At 43.9% G+C, this 20,756-nt stretch overlaps 1 protein-coding gene across 3 annotated transcripts in view; it reads left to right on the forward strand.

The window, feature by feature from the left end:
- LOC146861877 (uncharacterized) overlaps nucleotides 1–20,756 on the forward strand; it is a 200,000-nt gene that overhangs the window by 144,741 nt on the left and 34,503 nt on the right. For all 3 annotated transcript variants that reach the window (XM_085641048.1, XM_085641047.1, XM_085641049.1), the window contains exon 8: nucleotides 1,935–2,027. In XM_085641048.1, the coding sequence (XP_085497174.1) occupies nucleotides 1,935–2,027 (93 nt within the window). The remainder of the gene's footprint in view (nucleotides 1–1,934; nucleotides 2,028–20,756) is intronic.

Below are 20,756 nucleotides of genomic sequence, written 5' to 3' on the forward strand. Positions count from 1 at the left end.
GAAAGGATGCTTAAGACCCATACCACCATTACAATTGGTTAATTGGCCATCTGTACCTTGGCAAAAAATTGCATTTGACATTTCGGGTCAATTCCACATGTTACCAGAATCTTCACGATATGCTTTAGTAGTCATTGACCATCATTCTAAATGGCCTGAAGTGAAATTTGTCCCTAAGGCTACCACATCGGCTGTTATCAATTTCTTTAAGGAAATTTTCACCCGTGAAGGTTGTCCATCTGTATTAGTTACTGATAATGGAGTTCAGTTAACTTCCTCTGAAATGGAAGATTTTCTCAAAGAGTGTAATGTCTTTCACAGGTTCACATCACTGTATGAACCACATGAAAATGGTCAGGTGGAACGTTTTAATCGCGTTCTTAAGATTTTGTGGTGGACTCACTTAAATTGGGTTCAGGTTGGGTCAATGCTTTGAGAGAACGTTTATGGGTGTACCGCATCACACCTCATACCACCACCGAAGTTAGTCCTTTTAAGCTTTTCAAGGGAAGAAATCCACATCCAAAGTTTTTCCATGGTGGTTAAGAGAAAAATCACAACATGTTAATTTTAAAGAAGAGTACATAAATGATGTAGCCAAACGTGTGGAAGTTAAACAGTTAAAAACCAAAGATTGGTTTGATAACAAATGGAAAACAAAACCACACTCTTTCCAAGTAGGAGATTGGGTGAAAATTCTTAAACCTGGTATTATAAATAAGGGTACTAGTAAATTTAGTCAAGTTTTTCAAATAAACAAAATCTTTTCCAATAGTGTAATGACGCAAGATGGGAAAATGTGGAATGTTAAAAGGTTGGCTAAGTGTCCTGTTTTCTACCCTACTGTTAAAAATAATTGTTATTCAAATACATATTCTGACCAAGACGATTCTGTCACTAACAGAGTCAAACAGTCTAAACGTGCCATACAAGTTCCCAAAAGATATATTGATTTTGTGAAAACATTTCCTTTCTTGTGCATTTGCTTTATCTACTTGTTTTCTTCAGTTTTTGTATAAGGGAGATGTGTTACATTCTATATTTATTTTAGGTTGTTTCACTTTAATCATGTTTGAGATGTTGTCGAATGCACTTGCATGCGACAAGTTATTATTTAATGGTGTTCGATGTTCTATGTAGAGCGTAGAGGCCTTGGTTAACGGTTGGTGGTCATAAGATACTTGGAGTTGGATGTGACCGGTGTACCTTTTCCGTGCTGCAATAAACTCAACATTATTTTATAATACTGGACTTTTATTAATCTTTAACTTTGCAATACCATGGCTGCCTCATCCTCTCCATGGCCGCTCTCCTTCCTCCTCCTCACCGTCCTTCTTTTCTGATAACCCCTGCGTTGTACATCTTGCGCGTGCTCATCTCTCCTTCACAATCGCACACCCCCTATAGGGCGGCCCGCCTCGCCTCACCCGTGCGGTCCCCGTAGTCTGAAAACTGATGCGAATGGAGCACTGATACTCGCTCCTGCGGCGGGGGCCGCTGAGGAGGAAATGTGTTAACAGCAATATGCCACTGCGTAAAAAACGCATAATCTAAAGAAATACTTAATATGCCTACTGGACTAGGAAAGAAAGAGGAAGTCAGAGTGGAGGACGATCGTTATGAAGGACTGGGCAGACTATTGATTTGTTGAAATATTTTGTATTTCCTTTCCCATTGGGAAAGGTATTTTATATGACATGTTGAAATCTGCTGGAGTAAAGTAAAGGAAGAAAGTAGAACATAATCCTTGCTTCCGGTCCTGACATAAAGTTCCAAAACTGGCTCTTCTCTTTTAAATGACACAGTGAGACAAAAATTGTTTTGGATAGAAAGGATGTGCATGATTACAAGTTTTGTTCCTAATTTTTTTTTGCTACTAGTTTACAGAAAGAACTTAGTCATAATTTCACCATTTTGTTGTTTCCTAATAAAAGTGGATCCAGTTATCACTGCTGTATATTCTCTGAATAACAAACGAAAGGACAGGATGCGCTTCCAGAAACACGGAGAGGGAAGGAAAAATGCAGGTGAGCAAAATCCATACATTAGAGGACAGAATAAAGAATGAAAACGTTTGAGTGACATGTTCACCAAAAGTAAAGAATTGCATTCCTATCCAAGCTCCACTTAAAAATATTTACCCGGAAGTAAACATATATAAAACTATCACTGCGTTTCTTTGGAAGGTAAGCAAATTAATGGTGTCTGTATTTTCATTAAGCCTTAGTTTCAAACATGCATTAAGTACAAAAGGACCTGGAACCTAAAAGAATGTAAATAAAAGCAATGTGTGCGTACCACAATATAAAGTTTTTTTTAGGTTTCTTTTTTATCAAGGTCATTGGCAGAGAGCAGTACTGCCACAATATTGTTTCACGATCTTTAATTTTGTTTCCCACCGTAAAGTAGATTTCTTTAGATGTTCTGCTTAGAAAATCAAGACTTAATTTAAGATGCAGAGGCAGATGATATATAGTGGATATCTCTTTTAATTTTAAAACTGTGAGCAGTAAAATATAGCACTATTGTAAACTGGAATGACAACAATGGCCTAATCACTTAAGACTCCGGCATCAGTTCCAGCGGAGCCTCTTGTTACTCAAAGGGAAGTACAGAGGGCAGTAACAGACTAAACCAAGAGGGACATCTTAATGGGACAAGTCTTCAGTAAACATTGGATACTCGACTGCTCTTCCCCATTAAGATGTAGGCAGTTGGAAATCGTTCTCAGAAGTTTGGAAAGCAAAGGAGAAAATAAAGACATTGTCTGAATCGGTTCGAGATATTATCCCCCCTATATCTTTTATAAAATGTAGATTTCCTCCTCACTTTAGGTAAGGAAATCCTTTTTTATGTCAATACTCAGATGGGTATATTCTATGCATGTTTAAAGTCGTTTCAACGCTTTCGAAGCAGAATACTTGATAGACTTACACTTGCAGTAAAAATCCGTGAATGTGGGTGCCATGGCAAGCCTCAGGATGTTCTTGGTCCAGCAGCAAAAGTCTAGAATGTCATTGACTCGTTCACGGAATGTGGTTAAAAAGTGACATTTTTATACCAACTTCATGTAAAACATTCTGCTCCATTGTAAAAAGGTTGGTACTTGAGACTGAATGATGAGGCCTCTTGTAGGTGATCGGCATCTGGTTGAATATCAACACATCAAAGTCTAGAGGTCACAGCTTCATGCTCCTTTATGCGCCTCGCCACAGACAGCTTGGGAATCCAGGGGAAGGCAGGTTACCAAATAGTGGCGGAATTTTCGTTTCTTCTAGAATAAGGTTGCCATCCTCCCATTAAAAACTTATTCTGTGTAGTATACTGGCCATTGTTGTATAATTAGAAATACATTTCCTCTAATAGCTAATTAATGCAATTCAGTCTTTTCCCAGGGTGGTGTTTTCATTTTGCAATGTGCACATGCAAAGAAAATGCTGGGGTACTGTTAAAAAATAATGTATTCTTGAAAGTAGGAGGTGGATACAAAGATTTCAAAAGTACGCTTTTACTGCTCTCCCCCCTCAGCACAGCTGAACTAGCAATCGTGAGCATCCGATTCTGCTACTTTTCAGTCCAAAATATTCCAGCTTCTACCTCAGTTTTTTATTACTACTTACGCTAGCAGAACTTGTTCTTTACTCTCATCAAACAGAAAGCTGCATGCAGACTTGAGCACCTGATTTTAGCATCTGTCTCTTTTTGCTCAGTCTTCTGTCTTCCTCATAGTCCCCGCATTCCTTTGACAACATGTTGTTTGTTGAATTGTTCATTATGTCACTTGGTTGGTGTAAATACACAACAGGGCCCTAGTTTGGCCTCGAATATTACCACTGTACTGCTAATGTCTTAGAGAATCAGTGCTACTCCATGGGTCTCTTGCACTCATGTAAACCACATATTTCTCATAAAATATTTTAGGGTGGGATGTTATAGAACAGAATATCGATATCCTGCATGTAGCATGACTAGCTAATTCTGTTAACATATTCTAACATTTGAATACATTGTATTGAACTTGCTGACTCTGATCTTTTCTAACCTAATTTAAAAACCTACTTTTCCAGCAACTCCACTCTAACTTCTCTTAAGATACCATAGCTCATTCTCAACATTCTCAGTAGGACACCATCTAATAGTAAAAATGTAGAGGACGCCGATCCATCATGGCGTGACCCGCCGGAGGTCCGACCGGTGAAGAGTGTCATCGATATGTTATCTACCTCCGTCTGTAAGCGCAGAGGTCCCCTATCACCTATGAAACACGTGGGGCGAGGTTGGATGGCTGAGGAAGTGCAAAGGTCGGGGGAGAAAATCTATCCTTGGACTGCACAAGTAGCTGAGCAAGAGGCGGCGGTACAGCTGATAAGATGGCGCCCTGCTGCTCTTAATCGATGCGGGTGCCCCGCCCAAGTCTATGCGGAAAACAACAGCGATGGAATGGAGGAGCACCAGATTGGGAGCCAGAAATGGTCCCCAAGCTAGGATCTGGCACGAAGGGGGACTGAAACTGCGCGGACAGAGGTTGATTGGAAGCAGTGGTGAGAATGAGGTCGCAGAAAAGGGATACACCAGAGACCCTGAAAGTGGGGGCTAAGGAGAGGGTACTGAATAGTCCCAGATCAGTGAGGCTGTGCTGCCAGGCATTTGTAAGCCTCCCTGGGGTAGGCCCCCATCTATGAGGGGGTCCCATTTGCCCAGCACTGCACTAAAAATAGACCATAAATACCACTGAAACCAATGCCAGACCCTGCTTGCCACAAGAGAGGACTGCGAGGGGAGTGGTGGGTGGTGTCAGCAGGACAATCACGACTGGCCACTCCTGGGTCCCTGGAGAAATTGGTTGAGGAGAAGTCTGGATAACGGCTGCCATATTAGACAAGAAGGCACTAGTGCACGTGGAGGAGCCTACTGCCAATGCATTAACAGTCTCAGTAAGTGCAAGGATGGTGCGACACACAAGGCCCAGGCCTCTTATCAGCAGCGAAGTTGGACAATTATGCCTTTCCCCAGGGAGCACCAGGAGAAGATAAGGTAGATCCACAAACCCTGAGGAAAGAAATGGCCCAGGGCCAGGCATCTTCGCTTGCAGACCTACTGTTGGCAATTAATAACACACCATCGGCACTTGAAACTAAGATGGACACTGGCGGTGGATGTTTCCCTGATTCATGCAGATCTGAAGAAAATGGTAGAGAATTACCTCTGCGGAAGACACACTGACATGGTCAGGTCGCTACAGGTGGTGGTCGGCCTCCATAAGTGCTCAACTCGGGCAACATAGGAGAGCAGAGGATGCTTAAAGGAGGTCCTGTAAAAATAATGTGCGTTTAGTGAGAGTCCCCGAAAAGATGGAGGGTCCGATGTTGAGTTATATGTAGAGTGATTTATCCAAGAGGGTGCAATTGAAAGGGCCCACAAGGTGCGGGGCATTTCTCTGAGACTGGGAACACAACCACAACCAATAAAAGCAAGGGTGAGTGTTATGCTGCAATCCAGGGAGATTCTATGGCTGTAAACTGATAGCTGCCTCATGGTATCTCCTACCAGAACTACAAAAGGAAAGTTGGGAGGCTCTGGGAAGGTGGATTGCACAAACCCCAGATTCCCTACTACTGAAAGGAGGGGATTTTAAGTTGACACTGAACAATACCCTGGATAGGGTCATGCACAGTGTTCGCATGAGCAAAGAGGACAACAGGCTAACAAACTTTATCCCCATTGTGGGACAGCTGGGCATCTGGAGGGAGGGACAACCGAAAGATAAACAATACTCCACTTGATAATGGTAATGTCCAGGTTGGAGTGCATACGATACTCCAGGACACGGGTGGGTCTCTTCCAGGACATGTGATACTTACTCTAGGGGATATCATATTACTCACAGATCATGGCGAGGCTCACTATCCCCGATACGAGGGGGGCAGGAGAATAGAAACTGGACCCGTGGGAACTCCCTTACTGGGACACACGATGGCACATCACGGATGCCATGGATTGGTATTATAAAGAGAATGATGTCCCGGTAACTTCTGGCATAGTATAATGGGATGCTTACAAAGCCACTATGAGGGGGCAATTGATCTCCCATGTCAAGGTCAAGAAACGGGATAAACGTGAACAAATCGAAGACTCAGAAACTGAATTGGGGAGATTGGAGGCAAAATATATAGAGGCCTCAGACCCCTCAATGGTGGGGCAAAGAAAATTGACTAGAGTACATGAACGGCAATTGGTAGAGGACGAGGCACGAAAATATCACTGGGACCAGCATCACTGAATTTATGAACTCTGCAAAAAGATGGGGCAGATGCTGGCATGGCTGGCAAGCAGAGAAGAGGGCCAAAGGTTGGTGCACAACATTTGCCGGGACATGGGAGAGGTTGTACACGCAGTGGAGGTGATAGAGGAGGAGTTTCGGAGACACCTTATTGACCAATACAGCTCCAAACTGCAAATTGTCCCAGAAGAAATGAAGCGGTTCATCAGGGACGTACCTACCACATGCCTTTACTGGGGGGACAGGGTGCAACTAGAGAAAGAGAGAGAGGAAAGGGAGTTGGGAGAGGCAAATGAAGAGTATGAGGAGCCTGGGGCCGAATTGGTTTTCACACAAATTCCTAAAATGCCTGAAGGTGAAAATCACAAAGAATATGCTAGCGATGTATAAAGACGCCAGTTGAGCGTGGTGTCTCCCGGATGTTTTCAGGACAGCAACGATATGGTAATCCAAAAAAGTGGAAAAACAAAAGGACGCCTGTGCCTCCTTTAGGCTGATCTCCTTGCTCAGTACGGAGGTGAAGGTATTGGCAAATCACCTGAGTCAGTCATCCACAAACGGGTACACCTGGGTCAGTCAGGATTCATGCCCCAGAGGGGCACACATCACAACTTAAGACAACTGTTTGGTTGCCTGGAGAGATGTCAGGTGATTCAAGAACCCACTATCCTGTTTGAGCTCAATGCCAAAAAGGCATTTGACTCCCTGGAATGGCTGTACTTGTAGGCCATTCTGTGTAAAACGGGGTTTGGCTCAGAGTTCTTGGCTTTGGTGTGGCTGCTCTATACTGATTCAATGGCCACTGCGAAGGTCAAAGGCACTCATTTGGGAGGCTTTCCATTGGGATGGAGAGCTAGACTGGATTGCCCGCTCCTCTTCGGTTAGAAGGGATGCATGGATAAGAGGAATCATCTGGGCCCCTGCATGGAGGGATTTAATATCCTTGTATATGGATGACATCCTCATATACATGGCCTATCCAGACAGTTCCTCCATTGTATGCTGGAGGTTCTCACTATATGTGGCAAACACACAAGTGTTTATATTAACAGGCGGAAGTCGGTGATATACTTGATCACCCCCTGGAGGGGATCAGAGGGGGTGAGTTCTCGGAGGTGCAATCCCGCAAGGGGTTCCGATATTTAGGTGTATATATAACCACCGACACAAGTTGGAAAGGGTACACAAGGAATTCAAGAAAGATCTAGCTCACTGGAGAAAACTGCCTATATGTCTATTAGGCAGAGCAGCACTATAAAAAAAATGATCACACTCCCGAAAGTTCTCTGCATACTCCAAAATACACCCCATGAGGTGCAGAATGCCTTCCTTAGGGTTGTGGAGTCCACTACATGCATGCTGCTATGGGATGGTGGGGCACTGCGGATAGCCTATTAAACTTTGATACGAGGGCTGTATGGGGGGGATTGCTTTCCAACATTTAAAATACTACTGCTGGGTGAATCAGATGCTGGTGGCAAACAAATAGGCCTTTGCTTATCAGACAGAGCTGGAGTTGATGGCTATCAGAGAGGCAATGTGAGCTACCTCTGTCTGCTGTATGGAGGGGTGATACCCAAGAACTCCCAACTACAACAACCAAGATCCCTATGTATTGAGACCAGCCTCCACAGCAATTGGATGGGGGGGGTCAAGGCTGACACAAGAGACTCCACTATGGTAGACCAACATAATAGCAAGATGCAGGACCTGGAAGCGCGCCACCAGTGGACGTGATAGGTCTGACCAAGGTGGGGGACATATGGGTAGAGGACAAGATGGTACAATTTGCGGAACTGAGATTGAGTTATGACCCGGCCGATGGGCAATTTCTGAGATACCTGCCACCACAACAGACTCTAAAAGACTGCACAGACTTACTGGTGAACCTAGCAGAAGAGACTCTATTGGAGTTTCGGATCTTTGTGGTGCCCTTACACAAACATGCAATCTCACACATCTACTGAACACATATGACGAATTGTGAACACCCCTAGACCAATTGAAAACTAAGTGGGAATTAAACGTGGGAACTTAAGAGGACGCGGACTGGGCGGATGTGTCTCGCTACCCCCAAAGAGGATTTACCAGTGCTTAATTTGTAAAAAAAAAAAAAAAAAAAAAAAAAAAATGCCAGTGCCCTGTTAGGAGACCACTGCAGCTTACATCATCCATTGCCCCTTCCAGTGTTGCCAATAACGGTACCAACACAGATACACTGTGACAATTCAGAGTATCTAGGCCTTCAAAGTCATAAGAAAGTCTTGGGCAACAGGTATTAGTCTTATTAAAAGTAATTGACAACTCTTGTTGTGCTCATCTCTAAACTAGACATACAGTGCCACCATGTGGCAAACTGTCATGTGCAGGTGTTGACAATTAATTGCTGGTGCTAAGCACTGGAAACCACCTTCTCAAATTAAGCACTGGAGATCACGATAAAAGTAGGGTTCTGCCTGGTACAAGTCAAGATTTTATACTGGGCCTATTACACTAGAACAAGGTTATTCCGAATAGGTAGAGTCCATGATGACCGGTACATCAGGGGGTCAGCGAACTAGGGACTTTGGTTTACACGCGGTGGAGCTGCCCCGGATTATGAATATTCTGGAAATGGGTGGAACACTACATGGCAGAGGTGGTAGAGGATAAGATAACACTCACGACACCTTTGACACTGCTGGAATTGTGGGGATATGTCACACTATCCAAATACAATGTACTGTTTTGCAACACGGCCCTGGCGAGGGCCAAAAGGGATGATGTGCAGCTATGGAGAGCTAAAACAGCACCGATGTCAGCCAGTGGGGCTAATACCATGCTGGGACTAGTGCATGCAGGCGGAATCCACACTATGCAAGGCGAGACGGCATCCCAGGAAGTTTGAAAAAAAATATTCCAAGTAGAGGGATATATAAGATGATGATCTGGGACTCTGAGGAAAGGGAGAGGCAGGGATCAAGAGGGGTCCGGGATATGTGAAGAAAATTATAACTTCTAAGGAGTATCAACTAACGAAGTCTACAAAGTTGGGAGGGACCCGGGAAGAGATTATGTGCAACGGCAATATGTGGCTGCTGACTCTTCCCTGTCAGTGTGGCAATATGGTGTAACTGAAGCTGTCAGATATGATGTCATTTGTTGATGGTCCTCCATCAGCAGTGTTGCTGATGAAAAAAACAATAAAGAGAAGGAAAAAATTAAATTGAAACTGTAGCAGAAGCCACCGAGGTTTATGTGCCCTTTAGTGCGTCCGCAACTGAAGCTTCAGCTGTTGCCACATCAGCAAAGGCACCACAACAAGGCAAAGGCCAAGGACAATGGAAGGGTGTTGTTTTCTACCTACGGCACAAAGTAGTGGTGGAAATAGTTCTTAGGAATATTTTCAACAGGATGCTAATCGCTAGGAAAATTATCAAGGATAGTGAGAAAAATTAAGATCTCAACATTTTATTGAAGGACATTAGGTATACAGACTTTTTTTTCCATTTTGTTGGTTTTCGATCAAATACATAACATATGTCCTGATATGATATAACTTCCAAATGTATACATATGAGTTGTGCAAGCTCGTTTCTAATAATAGTAATATCGTATTAACATCCTTTAAGATTGACCAAACATTTCACCCCGATGTGTGACATGATGCACAGTCAACTTATGCACACAACCATCTCGGGCACTCTCGCTTATCGACCACCCGGACCCCGCACTACCTTCAGTAACATTCTCACCAACTTCATCACTCCCTTCTCCCTTAGATCCAATGACTTCTTACTGTTCGGCGACCTCAACAATCATCTCGATGACACTATGGACCGGAACGCTATCACCCTCATAGAAAGCCTTGACAATATCAGACTCCCACAGCTCACACAAGGCCCAACCCACTTCAGTGGACACGCACTCAATCCAGTCTTCACAGCCAGCAACAAGAATACCTTTAGCCACTTCACCCTGCTCACATGGACGGACCACTCCATCCTACACTTCTATATCAACGCACGCCACTCCAACAAACCGAAGCAGATTAACCCACACCCTCACATTTAATTAGCCTATCCTTACAGGCAACCTTTTGACAGACCTATCCACCTTCAAGTACTGTATCTCAGACTGCTCCAACACCTTAGTTCCTGTAAAGAAGATCAGGCATACAAGAACTCACACTCAAGCATGCTGGTACACAGAAGAGCTAATGAACTCCAAACTCTATCTCAAACAACTAAAAAGAAGATGGAGAACCAGCTGAAGCAATACCTATAGAGATACCTATAAATCCGCGTTCAGAAGGTACCATGCCCAGAAAAGGCCAGGAAAGCTGCACTCGTGTTCAGACTAGTATCATGCACCAGCCCCGGCAAAGAACTCTTCATCATCGTCAAAGAATTCACCAATCCAACAGCAGCCACCAATACCATCATCCCCTCACAGGACCTCTTTGACGACCTTTCTGACTTTTTCCACAATAAAATACTCAAGATCTACACCATCTTCGCACCCGAACCCGCCATAGAAGACATCATCATGCAACCTCCCACCACCACCAGGAACGCCCACCTTCTAAATACCTGGAGCCGTCTCACCACAGAAGACACTGCCAGAACTATGCAGACCATCTCCACAGGTTTCCCCACAGATACCTGCTCACACCACATATACAACCTGGGAAGAACTCCACACCATCATCAACTCCTCCTTCCTCAGCGGAACCTTCCCAGCTAGCTGGAAACATGCAGAAGTCACAGCTCTCCTGAAAAAACCCTTGGCTAACCCGAAAGAATTCAGCAACTACAGACCCATCTCGCTCCTTCCTTTTCTGGCCAAAGTCCTAGAGAAAGAGATCAACAGGCAACTCTCTACCCATCTAGAACAGCACCACCTCCTGGACCCTACCCAGTCAAGGGTTCCGCATCAACCACAGCACTGAAACCATCCTCCTGGCAGCAACAGACGACATCTGGTCCATCATGGATAGAAGAGAAACTGCTGCTCTCCTCCTGCTCGACCTCTCGGTTACTTTTGACTTCATCTTCTATTGCACCCTCATCGCTATACTCCAGGACTCAGAAATTCAAGGGCCCATCCTGAGCTGGATCGCCTCCTTCCTCTCTAACAGAACTCAATGAGTCAGACTATCCCCTTACACCTCCGACCACAAGAAGTTCGTCTGCGGAGTCTCCCAGGGCTCCTCCGTCAGTCCAACCCTGTTCAACGTGTACATGGCACCCCTTACCTGAAACCCACAGCATCCTCTCCCTCACTAACACAAACAACTCCACCATGACCAATTTCACCTACTGAATGTCCAGCGTGGCCAGCTTGATGCAAGAGCACTGCCTTAATTTCAACAAAGACAAAACTGAGATCCTGATTTTCGGAAACAAGAGCTCCCGTCCGGGGCTCCTCTTGGTGAACACTTCAATTAAGTCCAACGCCCACCCCCACTGATCACTCCAGAAACCTCAGCATCATACTTGATGACAAACTCACAATTAATAAACAGGTCAAAACAGTGGTCGCATCTAGCTGCCTTATCCACAGAATGCTTTGCTAGATATTCAAATGGCTAGACTCATTCTAGACGTCCCCAGAAGCACTTGCATCACTCCCTACCTCAATGAACTACACTTGCTACCCATCCAGAAACACTGCCAATTCAAATTCATCCATGCCTACAAAGCCCTCTACAGCACCGGAACAGCATACCCCAACGACCGACTTCAACTCCACCAACCCTACAGACAGCTACGCTCCACCTCTCTCTCCCTCGCACAGGTTCTCTGCATCCGCAGAAGTAAGTCAGGAGAAAGCACCTTCTTCTTCACCACCAAGAACTAGAATGAACTTCCTCACCACATCAGGACTGATACTTCACTTTTCAATTTCTGCAAGAATCTGAAGTCCTGGTTGCTCAACTACGAGCACCGCCCGGCCTACATTCCTGCTCCAGCATCTGGATACTCTGAGGTGATAAGCTGCTCCATATAAATCTACTTAAAATAATACATAAAATACATCTGTTAAAACTTTCAATATAACACCCAGAGTTGTCAATGGTTCTTCAGATGGTTTGAGCTCCAGTCTCTTGTTGATTTGTTAAAATGTTGCAGGCCTTTTTTTATTCATTATTCTGAGACTTTAGCCAAAAACTATGCAGATCATGATGGATGTGTTTTTTCAGGATAAAACATCAGCATCAGTGTAAGCCCTATCAGGTTGGAACTTTATTTGAAAAATGCGTAAGGAACGTGTGGCAGGCCATCTAACTCCAGTCACATCCAACTTCCTTTCTTTGGTACATATGTTGACTGGGTATTGTCTGTAAATGTGGCTGCATAGAGACAGTCAAACAATTCACTATTGAGATTCAGAAATTCCAGGAACTATATTAGATAGTTCATTTCTGAGACAGACCTTTGATTGTAAACGCAATGGATCTGACTTCCAGAATGCCCAAACAAACACATAAACCTAGTCGTTTCTTCACATTAGTTGATATTTACATTGTTTTATTATACCTACATGTTGGTGGCATGAACAGATTTTTCATTTATAAATGTGTTCTATGAAGACTAAACTACTAGTATGACCGGTCCTTGATGGTTTTCCATTATGCATTTTCTTTTCCTAACTTGTGACACTTTGCAGTCTTCTGCATCTGTAGAGTTAGGTCTTACCAGATCTGAGAATTGCCTTCTTTTTGATACAGGGATATCACCTGGGAAAGACCACAGTCTCAAGGACTGTTCTATTTATGGAGTTAGTTTTGTAGTTGCAAAGAATTATTTAAACGTTGTCAATTTCAATTTTAGTTAAGTATTTAATTGGTTGGAAGTGCTTCCTTCCACAGGGATTTTCTATTTTGATGGGGTTATCATTTGGCTATGACACATCTGACGTGGCAAGATTTGTTGCCTCTGGTTCAGGGGTAGTATTCGCAATTGTGTTCATCATTTCTCTTAAAGAAGATATTGTCTGATCTTGAGACCATCATGCTACTTTTGGTAAATCTTTACTTTCAACCTCCTTCATCCCTTATCAAGTCACTGACTTTGTCTTGGTCTTCTCATGGATTTTTTGAGTTACTTTAGGGAAAGTTATGGATTAGTTGTTTAGTGCATGAGTACCTGGCTACGTGAAAATACTTGGGGATACACATTAACTGTCATAGTAAATCTATGACTAGTGTTACTGGTGTGGCTAAAAGATAGATGAAGGTTTTAGAGAGACAAATCGTTACTGCAACAAAACTGTTTCACCAACAATATTATACCCTGCTGGTGACAGACTGATGCATATCTATTTTGAACTGGCATTGGATCTCCTATTTAGTTAGATGAATTTGGAAGAACTGCCTTTGTGCATTATTCTTATAGCCTTCCATTGCCACGCATAATATAGTAAAAATTGAAGGTGCTACAATAACTTGTCCACAAGAAAGTTGACTGTTTTCCCTCCAACCTTTAATTGTAAATAAATTAATGTTGAATTATGAAACTAGATATGTGATTTTACATGATCTGTTACTTCAATCAGCATAAACAAATTGCATGACCCATGTATGTTCACTTTTGTTTACTATATATGTTCTTATTTAGTATTATGGTGCACGTTATAAGGATAGCAATATATTTGTAGAACGTTATTTTTCACGCAATAATCTCATTCCTTCTCTGTCATCATTCATAAAGAAAACATATCTGACATCTTTTATTGCAGTCTTACTATATGATGTACACAGAATCTGAGAAAACCCTTTTTATAGTTCATTTAGCATAATCAGTGGTGAAATATGCATTCACGTATTTGGCTATCCCTTAATTAAGATAACTGTAAGTTGAGCCATTAGAAGTCACTTCTAAGATCTGTAGTTGTCTTCTCTGCAGTCTCGTCATTCATTCCTACCAGGATAGTGCAAACGTGCTTTAACTGAAGGGTAGCATAAGCTTCCTCAGTAGTTTTATGCCTAAGGTGAGTATGTTCGAGGAAGACACACACCCAAAACACCTCCCTCTCAGGTGCTCATCATTTTCATAAGGAGACCAATAAAGTCTCACTGCATCTTTATGAGAAGTGGGCAGTGTCTCTGTGGGTCCCTTCCAGAACACATGAAGACCAGGCTCAATCTCGAGAGTTGAACATATTTTGCCATTGAGAGAATGACGAGGGCCACCAGCACATTAAATTTGCTTGGCTGTCTTTTCAAATGCTCTTCAGAGCAACATATGCATAAATTAAGTGACCTGCCAGCTGGAATTGGTATTGCAAAGTAAATATAATATTTTTACCATTCCTCAGTAAGGAAACATGAAGATGACCCATCTCAGATAGTTTCCCCTTATAGACTTTAAATGATTACTCGTCAGCAGGTGATATATTGCATTGATATTGTTCCTTCAGATGAGAAAATGCGGTGAAGCGCCCTGAGCCCTCAATTTCTTTACTTCTTCATCAATCACTTTTGAAGTATAGAGTCTACTTGTGCTGATAGGGACCTGTTTGTTATATAGGCATCCTGTTGGGACATTGCCTTTCTCCTTTAGGGCTGCTGACTTGATGTCTGATCAGGTCCCCTTTTTGCTTTGAGTCAAAAAGTGTTTTCATCAGACTATAATCTTACTCCCACTTTTGCTGTCTATGCTGTGGCTCTTAACCCTCCTTAAAAGTAGTCATCCTCTCGAACTCCATGAAGAAAAGGCAATTTAAACTGGCTCATAAGTTGAGCTGTGCCTACGGGGCAGGAATCCTGTATTGATCATCATAAGACCTTTAGGTAAATAGGGAGAAAGAGCTGGGGACTAAGTGCCTAAGTGGGCTTATTTTCTTGATCCTGCGTTCATGACACTCCATTACAAATAATTATTTCTAAAGGGGGGTATGCATGGATATTTGTATTTGTCAAAATATCTCCAAAACACACTTGATCGAAAGAAAGGTTTGCTGAGATAGAGATCACTGCAAGTAGCAGTTGGTTTTTAAAACAAGTAGATCAACCGGCACCCGCAGACGTATAATAAAACCGAGATGTATGCCGCCTTGCAAGCTGTGCCTCTGTAGTATGACATAAAAGTGCTCCAGAGAAATTCTCCAGCTTCTACCTAGTTAATATATAGTCTAGTCACCAGTAAGTAATCAATTCTCAAAGACACATAATGCCTTTGTGAGTTATATATAGAACATCTTTTGTCAAGATCTAGATTTTCCCAGAGATACATGAAAATTATTGATGTAATTAAATTATGTATATAAAAGATTAAGTAGATTTGTTTCCTCATAGATACTTTTAGCCGCAGATTCCTCACCTTTTGAATGCTCCTCAGGCTTCAGACTGGATTCGGAAACTATTCAGCAGAACCTCCGCATGCTAGAAAGTGGCACCTTTCAGCTCTGCACTGACTCCATTCGCTCCAAAAATGATGTGCAGGGCCTGCATAGGTGCCACTCCTGCACATTGTCAGTTCTTTTCTTTACGCTGCACCAGGCGAGGACCCAGAGCTCCCTTCGGGCTTCTCAGAGACATTTTACCTCAAATTTCCAGAGTGCAAGCGATTCCACCACCAAAATCTACAGGTTTCAGGCCTTGTATGGACTGTCGCAAGCAAATGTCTGTGACAGATCCTCACCTGGTGTGCTTGTTATGCTTGGGTTCGAGCCACAACTTCAAGGCCTGCATGGATTGTGCGTTGATGCACCCGAAGTCCACCAGGGAACACAAGGCGAAACTGTACATCACCAAGCATAAGAAGACTCCATGTCAGGGCTGCTCCAAGTCGCAATTCACATTCAAGGGTAATTCCCGGTCTTGTTCCTATTCCCAGAGTCATCAGTGCTGCTCGAGAGGCTGGTCTTATTTGCCCCTCAAGTTGTTAGTTAAATCTAAGAAGAACCACAAGAAATCAAAGTGGGATTCCGCTCCCTTGTGCCACTCCCTGTTGCCAGAGCAGGCACTTGGTGGCTTCACACTTATTGATCTCGCTCCCAAATTCGGCACAACCTGAGTTTCCAGGGCTGAATGCCACAGCGCTTCAGATAGAGGAGTTCTGCACAGCCATGCTCAGATCATGGCTGACTCCATCAGGCACGCCTCCAGGCCCAAAGGAGCTGAGAGGCACTCCATCAAGAGCACCACCTGCAGGTTCACCCTCAGCGCCAGTTTGACTCTCCATGCCAGTCTTGCCTCCGGCTCCACTCTTGATCCGCCTCCCCTCCTCTTCTGGCCCCAAGAACTGTCCCGATCCTGGGTTCACTGACACCTATGCTGGCTCCCCATTTGCTGATAAGACACAAGATCTCTTCTGTGATTGGGGAGAACCTTGGTGTGATCAGTTCGGCAAAAAGAAGCAATGTCAGCACTTTTGCACGCTGGAGTTTTCGAGGAGTTGCTCGCTCAGGGACATGTTCCACCTCGATTGGTACTCTGGACAACCTTATACCTTTCCACCGGTACCACTCCTACCCCGAGTTCCCAAGAATATCAGGACAGACGGAGCCTAAGGCATCCTAGTGGCACCAGATTGGGCACAGTGAGTATGGTACCTAAATCTCTTGGCCCTTATAATATCCTCTCGGATCAGGCTGCCTCTCTGGGAGGACCTGCTGTCAGAGCAACAGGGCAGGATTCTGTTACTCGGGCCGTTGCACTCCAACCTCATGCTTCAACCTTCCTTCAGAGGTGGCTGATGTTATCTTGGCAGCCAGGTGACTTGACGAAAACTGTATATGCCTGTCATTGGCTTTGTGTGGCACATTCTAGCTTGACCCCCTCCAGACTAAGTTATCTACCTATCATCTGTCTAAGCAAACACAAGGAGATGATGGACGGAGCACTGAAACTTTTCAGACACTCTTCCCCCAGTCACAGATCTAGGTTTAAAACATCAGTGTTCCTTATGGGAACGGTCCAGCCTGAACTGTACAAGCCAGGTCTTTCCTGGACTGGAAACCAGCATAAGGTACAGGGTCCAGGCAGAATTGCATATGGCTGAGTCTCTACTGGTGTGGCGAAGTGAGCTGAAGAAACATGATAGATTCAATCCGGATCTGTGACTAGGGGTGAGTGTCTGAAAAGGTTTAGCGCTCCGGCCATCATCTCCTTGTGTTTGCTTTGTTCACCTTCAGTTGCCATGGTATGCCCAGATGTGGGTCCCTTACACACTTTGCCACTGGATTCAAGCTAGCCTGGCTGGTGAGGGGTGTTACCTCGAAACCTGGCTTGGTAATTCGGGCTGGACAGTTCCCATAAGAACAGGGTCAAGACTGATTTGCATATGGCTGGGTCTGAACATGAGCAAAACTCATAAGAGTTGAAACTCGTTGGTGTTTGCTACGTGAAATAAAAATCTGTGAACTTTTCCGAAGACTGGTGTGCAGCGGCCTTTGTTCTAAAGTGGATGTGACATATATATATATCTCCTACTGGCAGTCGTCAGTAGGTACCTATAGTTAGGACCATGTTTTCATAGGAAAGGCTTTTTATGACTTACCTATCTATATCTTTAGCGCTGTTTGACGAATCTTCAAGAAATATTGATAGGCTGACAACACTTCAACCAGGAAGTGTTGACAGCCATAGTACCCAAAGGCCTTCCTGCCTTTTGCCAGGATGATAGACAGCTTAACAAGCAACCTCGCCAGCACGTTACTTGCCAATTTTGGTAAGGAGTTCTTTAGGCCGAGGAATATGAAGACATCTCCACCAAACAAAGAAGCACTTGCTTCATAAAGTTAAGAGAAAGGACTCTTGTTTGATGGAGATTTAAGTCTTTGTGGCCTAGTTGTCTTCTCTATAGAGGGACTCATGCTTTCACATATTTCTGGATAGATTTGCACCAGGAACAATCATATTGCGAAAATGCACACAAGGTCAACGGTGATATTTCTTTGTGCCCCATTACGCAGCTGTAGTGTAGAATATGTATTGGACATTTACCAAGGAGGTAAAAAGAAATCCACTTGGATAGATATTTTGTGCAAAACTGTGGACTCTTGTTGAATATAAGGGCAGGTGCAGTTCCTTTGTGGCCTAGTCACTCGCACAGCTACTGACACACCCATACAGACACTGACACACCCACTCACAGACGTGCTCGGAGACTCCCCCCTATTCAGTGAAGGCTGAGCCCAATAGGGTTGGGTCTCTGGGGCTGTATTGGTCCGGGGAGGGGTGCTGCGCAGGCCCCCTCCCCCTTTAAGTTGTGGCCAGGCGATTGGGTCCCCGGGGCCATTTTGGCCATGATGCTCATTTCACAGAAATTATACCTCAGCAGTAAGTACTTACATATATAAACATAGCAAGTGCCCCCGTTGAAGCGCCACATCAGTAAATGACATATGATCCTAACTCCTAGGCTTGGCAAAGGCAAAGCAAGTGTGTTTTTTCAGCAATTCCATATAGAAAATTATCTTAAATTTTTCGTGAAGGTGAAAAAACTGCTTATGACCTCACATATTACATCACTCGTGACATGGTCAGTAGCATCACTGATGACATCTCAAATGACATCACATCATCCACATAGAAGCGCTCACATACCCACTCATACACCAATTCACAGACCCCTCATCCATGTTACTCACTCATACAACCACTCACAGAAACACTCCCTCACCCATACAGTCAAATTCAAGGATTAGACACTTTGGGGGGGCTATTCACTAAAGAAAATTTACATGAGTAAATCTACAGGTGTAAAAGTTTCTTATGCTTTTTAGAAAATGTACTACATTTCTCTATTCCCTATTTTCAAGTGTAAATTTACTACACTGTTTGTTTAGAGGTACAGGTCTCCTCCCCCACCTCCCCCAAAACAGGGGCTGGAGTCTAATTCACAAGTGTAAAGTTAGTACTAGTAACTTTTCACATATAGGCAGAGGTCTCCCTATGGTAAACTGTAGGGAAATGTGTGAAAAAACGTGGTCTTAGTGGCGATGACCCAGTCGGATCACTCTGTCCCATGGGACTGAAATGGGTTTTGGTAGAAAAAGTTCAGTCAGCTAGTTTTCGGTACAGTGAGACCAACAGTCCAGGTATACCTAACTTTGTAACCTCTCCATAACCACCCTGAGCTTCTTCTTAAATTTAAAGTGCTCAAACGGCTGAATGTATTTACACCAAATCACAGCAGGCACTGGCAAAGACAATAGGTCTTGCCTATGGTAAAACTATTGGCTTTGTAAATTTGTTTATGACATGTTATACAGCAGCGTGGGTGAAAGGGGAAAACAACGATATGACGCAGCTAGTGCTGACCACGAGGGGCAGTGATCTGTTTTCTTAGTATGGGATTATTTTCTGCCTTCAAAAAAAGTTCAGTTATCTTACTCCCCAGCTAAAGTACACCATTTTAGCCCGACATGACAACAACACCAAAAAAGCCATGCAGAGCAGGGAGTGCAGTGGCGTTTGCATCTTTGTGGCTTTTTGACATCCTTGGCGTGACTTTTGGGTATTTTTTGTCCTGGTGGCACAGGAAAGGGCAAGCAATGAAGAGGGAGGGGGTGGCGGAGTCGGGGGGGGGGGGGCAAGCAACAATGGGGGGTGAACAGTCCAGACGAGCAACAACACAGAAGGAGGGTGGGGGCAGTGGAAGCAACAGTGCGGGAGGGAGGAAGGAGGTGCAAGTGAAAAGGGGAAAAAGTACCTCTGAAAGCAGGGTGCAGTGGAAGGACACCAGGCAAGGGAAGCAGTACATTGGCCATGCTCCAGGGTAGTGACAAAGACATTAAGAGGAAGTGAAGCCTGCTTTTTCTGACCAAAAAACAGCTCAGACATGAAAGAGATGATGAAGCCAACCCATGGTAAGCAATGGACTGGCCCTAAGTTTATCAAATGTCTTAGAGAGACCTAAGTATATGATTATTTGGGGGAGGGGGGGCGACTGTCAAAGAGGCACCAAACATACTGAAGGGCATAAAACAACCAACAGTCTCCCCAAAAACATTTGTGTCCTGCCTGAGGGGAAACAGCGTTTACCTTTCAGCATTTACCATGCAGGACCTTTACCACGCAGTACTTTACCACTTAGTTAAGTATTTTTTTAAATAGCATTCTTTTTATGTTATTTGGAATATCAGTGATTTTTAGGGTTTCAGGGTGGGTAGAGGTAAAGTAAGGTGAGGCTGACTTAAGGGTTCTGGGGTGAGTAGAGGTAAAGGGAGGTGAGGGTCACTTGAGTGCTCAGAGGTGGGTATAGGTAAAGAGAGGTTAGGGGCAGTTGGGGCTTCAGGGTGGGTAGAGGAAAGGGGTGGTGAGGTGAGGTGAGGTGGGGGATGACTTTACTGTACAATGACAGGCCGTACCACAACATACTATTCAGTATAGTATAGTATGATATGAACTGGTCGGTTGGGCAGCCCCGTCTATTGGGGGCTGTGCAAGTGTATTGGGGAATGTGTGACATCCTTGTATACCATCGGTTGAAAATTAAGTAAATCATAAAAAACAATGAAACTATCTGAAATTAAATTATGTGCG

Source organism: Triturus cristatus, chromosome 2_2, assembly GCF_964204655.1.
Source record: "Triturus cristatus chromosome 2_2, aTriCri1.1, whole genome shotgun sequence".
In the NCBI taxonomy this organism is placed as follows: domain Eukaryota; kingdom Metazoa; phylum Chordata; class Amphibia; order Caudata; family Salamandridae; genus Triturus; species Triturus cristatus.